The sequence below is a fragment of the Cheilinus undulatus genome, linkage group 22 (assembly GCF_018320785.1).
Source record: "Cheilinus undulatus linkage group 22, ASM1832078v1, whole genome shotgun sequence".
Taxonomy (NCBI): Eukaryota; Metazoa; Chordata; class Actinopteri; order Labriformes; family Labridae; genus Cheilinus; species Cheilinus undulatus.
The window spans coordinates 1,270,168-1,281,025 of NC_054886.1; the positions used below are offsets into that span (position 1 = coordinate 1,270,168).

General features: G+C 44.0%; 1 protein-coding gene across 1 annotated transcript in view; it reads left to right on the forward strand.

Moving 5' to 3' along the window:
- nlgn2a (neuroligin 2a) overlaps nt 1–9,860 on the forward strand; it is a 382,174-nt gene extending 372,314 nt beyond the window's left edge. The window contains exons 7-10 of the mRNA XM_041780191.1: nt 1,803–2,068; nt 3,787–3,940; nt 6,373–6,739; nt 7,405–9,860. Coding sequence (XP_041636125.1) covers nt 1,803–2,068; nt 3,787–3,940; nt 6,373–6,739; nt 7,405–8,236 — 1,619 coding nt within the window. The 3' untranslated portion in view covers nt 8,237–9,860. The remainder of the gene's footprint in view (nt 1–1,802; nt 2,069–3,786; nt 3,941–6,372; nt 6,740–7,404) is intronic.
- The last annotated feature ends 998 nt before the right edge of the window (nt 9,861–10,858 follow it).

The following is a 10,858-nucleotide window of genomic DNA, read 5'->3' on the forward strand; positions in this document are numbered from 1 at the left end:
ACTGGAGACCCCCTCTCAGTGTCTCCCCCAAGGTTGAGAAACAGTGCTGTACAGTTAAGACATGCTTACTCCTCTAAAAGAGGCAAGTCAACACTGTGTTAATAGGGCTGCACATGCTGTTTCTATTCCAGGACGCATGCACTACCATTGGAGGTCACTGCACTCGGCTCAGCAATGAAATAGTCTCTGCATGGACAGCCCTTTTAAGGTTAACAAAACAAGCTATCAGCTAGCATTCTTAAGAGTTTTACTCTAACATCAAGAGGGTCAAGCTTGTCCTCTTCAACGCTTTAGCCCTCGTTGCTAAGCTAAGGTGAGCTGACTATGACCAGCTTGAGCTCTTTGCTTATTTCTGATTCTAAACGTAGAAGTTGAACTATTAAACCTTCAGTTTAAGTCATTTTCTTTTCTCTTTTAGCCATTTTTTCTTGTCTGTTAATGTTGGCATGTGAGCTAGTATTGATGGTGATTAATTATTGTATTTCTGGTGAGCCCACTGTAGCAGCAGAGGGACCCTAAAGGTTGGGGAAGCCTGTATTAACCTCGTGTTTCCTGTTGTTGACAACCAACCTCTTCACACTGCCATCTGTCTGTTCTCGTGTATCTGCATTGTCATCATCTCGTCATCATCGTCCTCATCTTCATCAGCATCTAACGGTGTAACATCAGCCCTCTAGACGCCGCCTGTCTGTCATGCCCCCCCCCCACTTCTTCCCCGCCAGGGATGCTAGGTAAGGAGTCTGTCATCCCAACCCTTAAGGGACACCAATCATGTCAACAACACAGCGTCACAAATCAACCCTGACAGCAGAGACGTGCAGGATGGATGGCAGGAGGGATGTGGCAGACAGGGTGGAGGGAGGGATTGTAAGTGATCTGATATGATGAAGGGCGGGGGGCAAATAGAAGGGGAGACAGGAGCCACAGATAAGTTTTTAAGAGAAGAGAGGAGGTAGAAGCACTGTTTAGTAAGAGAAACATGTAGGGGAAATTGGAAAAAAAAAGCTCTGAAGTGGCCAAAAAGAGGAAGGTACTGAGCAGGGAAGGCAAGAGGCACTTAGGGAGTGACAAAGAAACTGATTTTGAAGACGAATGAAACACTACCTACCCCCCATCTCTCTCTCCCTTTCATTCCTTTCCCCCTCTGCTTCTCTCACTGCAGATATGTAGGTATAGCTGTTTCCCAGCTACTTCTTCCTATAATTGATTTCCCAGGGAAAGGGGGGCTCTGCAGCTCTGCTTAATAATTAACTGACCAATCTGTAGCCCAGGAGAGGAAAGAGAAGGGAAAAAAGGAGCGCGAGAGGAAACGAGCGAGGCAGGCGGCCCCTTAACGAGCCACTTGAGTGGTTCAAATGGCACAGGACAGGCAGAGCTAAGAAGACAGAGAGAGACAAAGTGGAGGAGAGAAAGGGAGAAACACAGCAAGAATCAGTGTGAGAGAAGAAGCAGCCAGCGCAAGACAGAAGAAAATGGCGTTTCTGACGTCTCAGATAAACTTTTCCCCACTCCTGCTTCTTATTTTTGGAATTGCAGGCATACAGCATGCTCTGTTTGAGAGTCTGTGTCTGCAGTCTAATCCTGTATGCACCAGCTTAGCTCAGGTGAAATGATAAGTGAATATTTGGAATATTTTCCCTGAGAATAAAACCTTGAGTTGTAAAAAAGAGAAAGTGATATCCTCCATCCTGCTGTTAAAAATGCCAAACACTGACATGAGACCAGATTTTAGAATGTCAGAAGACAAAATTTGACTGTAGATCAGGAAATTAATTGCTCATATCCTCCATTTTACCTTCCAGGTCTGTTCCACAGAGCTATAGCCCAGAGTGGAACTGCCATCTCCAGCTGGTCCGTCAACTACCAGCCTCTCAAATACACAAAGATCCTCGCCCGAAAGGTCGGCTGCACCTACACGGAGACGGCTGACCTGGTTGACTGCCTCAGGCGCAAAAACTTCAGAGAGCTGGTGGACCAGGACATCCAGCCAGCCCGCTACCACATCGCGTTTGGACCTGTGGTGGACGGAGACGTGGTGCCGGACGATCCTGAGATCCTCATGCAACAGGTGAGGATCCTGCAGTAGGCAGCCATGTTGGTACTGGATTTATTGGGCTTAGAGGTGCTACAACAAACTCCTTCAAGTTCAGTTAACACATGCAGGTAATGTGGTTGAAAACCGATGTACTCTTACATGTCAGTTGGACCCAAATTGGATTAGGTGTTCTGTGAAAGCTTCACAGTTTAGTAGAGTCATCTGCTGCAATCACAGCTCTGAGTCTGTGTGGATGGGTCTCAATCAGGTTTGCACATCTGGACTTAAAATCATCTCTGTGTAGCTTTCTCTGTCGGATCTTAAAAATAAACTTCCCCAAGCTGTAGTTCTCTTCCACACTGAAAAAGGTTGCCTTCCAGATTGTTCCATATTTTTGCCACCTTCATTTTACCCTCTACCTTTCCAAGCCTTCCAGGGCCGGCTGCCTAGAACCATCCCAACAGCATGATGCTGCCACCACCATGCTTCACAGTGGGGATGGTGTCCATCCCCTGACTTTTACCTTTTCTCTGAGTTGCTTGGAGTGTTCTTTTGTCTTCATGGTGTAATGGTAGCCAAGAATACTGATTAGCCCCATTTCACTAATTGTGAGACTGTTAGCACCAGTTGGTTGGACCTCTGTTGAATTAAGTCAGTCACTTTAAAGGGGGTGAATATTTATGCAGTCACTTATTTTACATTACAGATTTTTGTTTGACGTTCTTTTTTAAAAATCTGTTTTCACTTTGACAGTAAAAAGGGTTTTTTTGTCAAAAAAGCCAAACTATATCAACCATTATTAATCTATGAAATCAATAAAAGAGTGAAACACCCTATAGGGGGTCACTACTTTTTATGGGCACAGTATATAAGGTCAAATTTCACACACATTTTCATCTTTTAGACCTTGGAGTGCACACACTAGATGCCTTGGCCAGACTCTGAGACCACACACCTGCCTCACGTCTGTCATAACAGTCTCACTGTGAGGATTCCCACTACACGAGAGCTCACAGATTATCAAGTGAGCAAACGGGATGTCCGAAAAACCAACACAGAGGATGATTGAAATACTCAGCTGTGTAACAGTTGAAGCAAAAATAAAAAAACGAGTGTCAGAATAAGAATAAAGTCCTGGCTGAGATGAAGATGAAGTTTATCTTGTGTTTTTGAGCTGCAAAAATAGTTTGCAGTAGTTTGAAAAGGTGGTTGATAGAGCTACATCTCATCCAGTAACAGGAGTATGAGGTAGACAATAAGCACAACTTTTTCAGCACCTTTTTTCCAGTCTATCCTCTTAGTTCCACTTCAAAAAAATCACAATCTGTAAGTAATAATAAGAGGTGAGCATCAAAGGTTTTTGGCTTATTTGATGGGAGAAATTATCTGCATTACAAAGAATAAAATTGAGCTTTTGTCGGGATGTAATTGACAGCACTGATTTTAAAAACAACAGAAGTGTTAACAGGTTTAGCAGCTCTGTTTTTGTACTTTTGATTTGAAAGCCTCAAATGAAAGCTATGAGATGCTTTTGAAGTAAACAGACTGCAGTGAAACAGACAAATCTCTTCAGCTGGTGTTGTACAATATGTTTTAGAGTGTTCTTCAGAACGGTTGATTGGAGAAATATATGAACTACAGATTTATTGTTTCAGATATTTGTTTTGGTTTTTGATTCACAAACATACACAGAGACTGAAAACCTGTTCAGTTTAATCACTAAAACTGTGTTCCCACTATTTCTCCACCAGGGGGAGTTCTTAAACTATGACATCCTAATAGGAGTGAACCAAGGAGAGGGGCTGAAGTTTGTGGATTACAGCGAGGACGATGAGGGCATCTCTGCAGCAGCATTCGACTACACCATCTCTAACTTTGTGGACAACCTATATGGCTACCCTGAGGGTGAGAAGAGCCAGCATTTGACTCCTTCAGAGCTTTCCAGTGTCACTGTTGCTTATCATTGCCCCCTCCTATGTGCATGGCATCATACATCATGTATTTTCTGTATTAGAATGAGTCTTTCAAATGACTATAGGTGAACATTAAGGAAAGGGAAAAAGACATACTGCTCATGAGCAAAGCCCTATCATCTAGATCAGTGTTACTCAACCCTGCTCAACCAAAGAGCCAAATTGTTGAAAAATACCTTTGCAAGAGCCACAATCTAAGTGGTGAAAAGTGGATGAAAGAGGTAATAAAAATAAGTGGAAGCTGGCAAAATAGGTGAAAAAGCCGCAAAAAAAAAAGTGGCCAAAAATGGGTGAACAGGGGTAAAATAAGCAGAAAAGGGCAGGGTGAAAAGTGACAAAAGATGTGAAGGAAAAAGTGGCAGAAATGGGTGAGACAAGGCAAAATAACAGATTACAGGTGGCAATATTGGTGAAAAAAAAAAAGGTGGCAAAAAATGAGTGAAAAGTGGGAGTGCAGATGGCCGAGTGGTTTAAGGCGCTACCCATGTACGCAGGCAGCCCGGGTTCGAATCCGGCCTGTGGCCCTTTGCCCCATGTCACTCCCCACTCTCTTCCAAGTCCTTCCTCTATCAAATAAAGGCATAAAAAATGCCCAAAAATAAATCTCTAAAAAAGAAAAAAAAAAAAAAGTGCAAAAAGATGGTAGAAAATGGGATGTAATGGCAAGAAGCACCTTAAATGGACAAAAGGTGGCAAAAAGGGAAAAGATGGGGAAAAAAATTGCAAATAAGGGCGATGAAAATATACAGACAACAAATAAAGGCTGAGAATTAAATTTGACAATTATGGCCGCTGTTTAAGTGTGGGAGACAAATTGCAATGGATAATTCTGAGGTCAAAATTTCCCTTTTTAATGGTTTTCTGGGGGAATCATATTTCAAATGTAGACATAAAACAGCCACATGTGGCTCTAGAGCAGGGTTCCCTAATTACTTTTTCCCAGGGGCCAAAATATTTCAAGGACAGAAAGCCGAGGGCCAGACATTTAAATTTTTTTTTTTTTTTTTTAATTTGGACAACATTAAAATTTCTTGGCTTTTCGCATATATATATATGTATGGATGTATGTATGTATGTATGTATGTATGTATGTATGTATGTATGTATGTATGTATGTATGTATGTATGTATGTATGTATGTATGTATGTATGTATGTATAGATAGATAGATAGATAGATAGATAGATAGATAGATAGATAGATAGATAGATAGATAGATAGATAGATAGATAGATAGATAGATAGATATGCTGTCATTGTATCAGGTGGCAATTTTTTCTAACGTTTCTAAGAGTGGAGTATTCACTATAAATACATATTCAACATGACTGTTTTTGGCTTTAAAACGACAACCTGTTGTCCACAATATCTGATCTGATCTCCAGATTATTTCACCTGACCTGGGATCAGTGCACAGAGTCCAGAAAGAGAGAGATAGGAGGATCCTGCTAAGATGTTTCCCTGACTACTGCGCTATTACTGCTCAAAGAGCTATAAATCCTCACCTACTGAGTGAAAACTTGACCTAGAAGCACATGTCTGAGCCACAACAGTCTTTCTTCTCCATGTCTGTTCTCTCTGAATCCCCCTGACTTTCCTGCCTGTCATGAAGTGCCGCATCTCCGTGTGTAATTATGTCTTCTAGCGCTGCAACAAGACCAAAAATGCTGACTTCTCATGTCATATTACAGCCTGTGTCTAGGTTAGGATTACATTTTTAGTTACAAAAAATTTGTCCTTTCATTATGAGAGTATTTTCCTTTCTATAATTATAGAAAGATCACTATAAAGAGTGAAAATGTGTATTTTAAACACATAAAAAGGTAAATATCAACAATGAGTATATTCTTAAACATTTCCATCTTTTTTTACAAATGTCTCACGGGCCAGACGACACCTGCTGGTGTGCCAGACGTGGCCCCGCGGGCTGCCATTTGGGGATGGCTGCTTTAGAGCCACGCGTTGAGTATCACTGTTCTCGATGATCTTACACTGCAGTCGGCCTCTGCCTTTGGCCTTTTAGGCTCTGTGGGCACTGATGTAGTTTCCCATCATCCCCCAGGCAGCTAGATCCCAACCCCAGCACTGCTGTTTCAAACAGATCAGCCTGCAACCCTCTCATAGCGGGCTAAGGTCTAAACACATTTAAACAGTAGGACCCCACTTCCTCTCAAGAGCTTGTCACTCAGCTGTTCTGACATTTGATATCTAATTTTAAGCTTTTTGTTGTCTATTCTGCAGTTCCCCTTCACACATAGACGCCATTATTAGTCGTTCCACTTCCTCATGTCTTCCTCCACTCTCTTGTCCCATCCCTGTCATGAGTCTTTTCTGAGCTTGTTCTAAATTTCTTTTTCTAAACAGGCAGAGACATCCTAAGAGAGACCATCAAATTCATGTACACAGACTGGGCAGACAGGGACAACGGGGACATGCGGAGGAAGACCCTGCTAGCTCTGTTTACTGACCACCAGTGGGTGGCGCCAGCAGTGGCCACCGCAAAACTCCACGCAGAGTTTCAGTCCCCGGTTTACTTCTACACCTTCTACCACCACTGCCAGACGGAGACACGACCAGAATGGGCCGACGCCGCCCACGGAGATGAGATACCGTATGTGTTCGGCGTGCCTATGATCGGCGCCACTGATCTGTTCCCGTGCAACTTCTCAAAGAATGACGTGATGCTGAGCGCCGTGATCATGACTTACTGGACCAACTTTGCCAAGACTGGGTAGGTCTTTTCATGATTATTTTCCATTTTCATATTGGTTAAAGGCAAATCATTATTCAATCAACTAATCAATCAGACTTTGAAAAATTAATAAAAAACTGTTATTTCAAGATACTTGAAAAAGAAGGCTGTTCTAGACCGTACTCTGTGTTGTAGCCATCATTAATAATTAGTATTATAATAAAGACTGTTAAAAAACTGTAAAAGACACTTAACCCCAAGTTGCTCTCATGACCTCGTCACATATGCCTGCAGTGTGTGAAAGGGTGTAAACAGGTAAGTTTGACCAACGTTTTTTGGAGCTTTGAGTCGTCAGATGACTTGAAGTGCTACAATAAGCTTAAGTCTGACAGAGGGACATCTGGGTCCACCTGTCAGAAATTCCCTACCCCCTGTAGGATGCATGCACTAGCCACTATACTGCTAGTACCCCTCCAGTAATCAGGTTGAACTGTTTTCAGTGGTTTTACCCAGTTCACTGGAGAAATGTTACTATGCAAAGTGGACCTCATAAACAAAATGTTGGAAATGTTGTTAAAAATGAAGGCTGTTAGCTCATGAATGAAAACTTAGAGCACAATATACGGGGCCGTATGCGATTTCAAATGTTATGAATAAGCCCTCAATGAGAAACCTTCTAACATTGCATCTTTGTCCTCCACCAGGGATCCAAACCTACCAGTCCCCCAAGACACCAAGTTCATTCACACAAAGCCCAACCGCTTCGAAGAGGTCATCTGGACCAAGTTCAACTCAAAGGACAAGCAGTACCTCCACATTGGCTTAAAACCTCGTGTTAGAGACAACTACAGGGCCAACAAGGTGGCCTTCTGGCTAGAACTAGTTCCCCACCTCCACAATCTCCCTGACCTCTTTCCCACCACTACCCGATCACCATCAGGCCCGGGCCCTGGAACCCATAGACCCTGGCTCAGAACACCCGGCCCTCGCACCACCCGCCATCCTTACCCTACCTTCCCCTCTGATCCGGAGCCTGAGGGTTCAGAGCGTCCACCACAGGACCTCTTCCCCGGAGACACCCGGGACTACTCCACTGAGCTGAGCGTCACAGTCGCCGTGGGGGCGTCGCTCCTCTTCCTCAACATCCTGGCCTTTGCCGCTCTCTACTACAAGCGTGACAAGCGGCACGAGATGCGGCGCCACCGGCTGTCTCCCACACGGGGCGGACCCGCCAATGACCTGGCGCACAGCCAGGAGGAGGAGATCATGTCATTGCAGATGAAGCACTCGGAGCACGACGCCCACCATGACATGGAGCCGCTCAGGCCTCACGACATCCTCCGGCCCGCCTGCCCGCCTGACTACACCCTGGCACTGCGCCGCGCCCCGGACGACGTCCCGCTGATGACCCCTAACACCATCACCATGATCCCCAGCACCATCACCAGCATGCAGCCCCTCCACGCCTTCAACACATTCCCCTCCACCGGCCACAACAACACCCTGCCCCACCCCCACTCCACCACCAGGGTATAGTAGGGACTGGCCCGTCACAGCGCCACCTAAGGACCAGGAGGACTGGCTCTTTATCTGGAAGGGAGGCCTCTGGATGTGGGCCTTTATTCTGCTCTCGTATTCTTTTGTTTCTCCAAAAAGAACTCCACTTCCTTCGTCATGTGCTGTCAAACTTAGCAGCTCCACTGGTGGCATGTGGAGACGTGAACTGAACTGCATGACAGCAGATGATCAGTCTGGGGCTGATTTAGATCTTTTAAAGATACTCTTTTCAAAAGTCTGCTGTTTCCAGACTTAAGCCCCCATGACATTTGTCAAAGGGACGAATGCTTTTCGCCACTTGCTGTTTTCCCTTTTTTACTATGGCGTCTTCTCTTTTTTCTCTCCCTTGTGTGTTACGTGCATATATCGTTCCCTTTTCTACATCTGTGTCTTATCTCGGCTTTGTTGCTCTCATTCGACATGTGATTCTCTCCCTTTGCTCTGAGGATTAATAAACGACTGAGCTGTAGAAAGGGGCATGGGGTACATGCAGTTATCATATAGCTATGAGAACATCGATATCTGACACTTTCATTCTACCAGCATTCTTGGTGCCAAGTACGTACTGCTGTGTTTGCTTTCTCATCAAGGGAGAAAAATCTAGAGATAATTCTAGAGTATTCCTATTTACTCTCAATTAACAGATGCTGTGTGTTCTCATGACAAAGTGCCAAACTGGCCCTTGATTGTGTTTTCATTTTTTCATTTTCTGTTTGTTTTTTCAGGCATTTGTTTAATCGTTGTTTTTTTGTGGAAAGATTTTCTTTGCTGAAAATATAGATATAGAGAAATGATATTATATATAGTTCTATATAAATGTGTACAAAGGAGAAAGTATATAAATGGGTTTTCTCAGTGGGGGATCTATGCATGAATTATTTTTTAAGGTGATGATGGGGGAAAGGACACTGTATCTGTCAATGCACGTTTCCCAAATCTAATCAAATCATATCGGTCCAGTCTGGATGTTTTCTTTATTTCTTTTACGTCACACTGGAGAGTGACGTCACGTAACGTCACACCTGAAGTCATTGCCACAAATCTAAAAAGATGTCGGGGTTAAATTAACATTCTCCTTCATGCTTTCATTCTGGAGTACCATTTTTATGCATCCGATTGTTTTTAGGGTACCAAATCTGTCGTTGCAGCCTGCCTGCTCAAAATTATTTTTATATTTCAGCGAGCAAAGCGGAGACAGGCAGCCTCTGCTCTTTCACGCGCACCTTCCTCCGCCTGTCTGCAGCCCTATTTCCAGCACATGCATATTCTGTTTGATGTGTGCCTGTGAGAGAATGTGTGTGTGTGTGTGTGTGTGTGTGGAAGTGCTTCACATTGGCGTCTCTAATTAGAGAGCGCCGAGATAGAGAGGCAGACAGGCGGGATCACAATCATGCCGAAAACTAAAGACTCCAAAAAGAGCTTTGTATCCAGACATTCTCTTCTCTTCTCTCCATCTGTACACTTACTTATGTTAACAGCTGACACTCACAGTGTGGTTAACTCCCCCCGCTACCCCACAAAAAACATCAGACATCACAGTGTCAGCACTGCTCTACACAATTTCTGACCTCAGTTTGGCTCTGCTTTTATCCTCGCATTCAAAGGTTAGCTCACGAAGCTTGCAGCTTTGTGTGAGCTCATCAGATGTAAATTAAACTCTAAGCACACTGAGGGTAACCTGTGGGCCTCTGCAGCCTGCAGATGAAAAAAGGGACTTGGATCTCCTAAACAGGGTAAAAGCAACACTGCAACAAACTGCTGTTTGTGATTCTGCTCAGATAGAGATGTGCAGGTCTACAGCTCAGTCATGCCCCCCTCTGATTCTCCACTTTGGATCTCGAAACGTGGATTATGGGTAATAAATAATGTTAGCTGAGCTGGTGTGCTGTTGTTCGAGCCCACAGGAACGCGTAGTAGCTGACATGGGAGAAAGTTAGTCACCGGTGCTGTCTTTGCTTGTGCTCTAGCTTTAGCCTGTTTGTTTGTTTTCTATTTTATTACTGCCTAACGGGATGGTAGGGGAGGGCTGCTCCTGTCCGAGGTTTTTTAAGGCCACACAAAGGGAAATGTGCACAATGTAGAGGACAAAAAGACTGATGGAAAAGATGACAGTGGACAGTAGAGCAAGGAAAGGGGCACACTGTGGAAAACAGACTCTGGTAGGAGAACGGGAAAAGACTCACAGCCTTAAATGTTGAAATCAAAATCAAACAAGAGGACAATGAAGAACATTCAAAGGCCGTCTTTCTACCCACAATGTTTCCCAGAAGGATACCTGCTCAGAGGATCCGATCAGATCCATGTGAACCCTTTTGTACTCACTCCTGTGCTTATGGAGCCAATGAGGGACTGTGAAGAAACCTCACAACAACATAGCCACAACCACACCACTGGGCGTAAGAACAGAAACAAGGTGTCGAGTTTGGTCTGGTCTTTTTCCTTGTCTATTTTATAAGCTAACACTAGAGGGCGCCATTGTGACAGATTGCAATCTGCACACTGAATGAACTGGATATGAGAGTAATCCCACAGTGGGTGGCTGAAAAGAGACACACAACATCTGGAGGAGGATCAAACTGTACATTTTTAAGTGTAAGAATC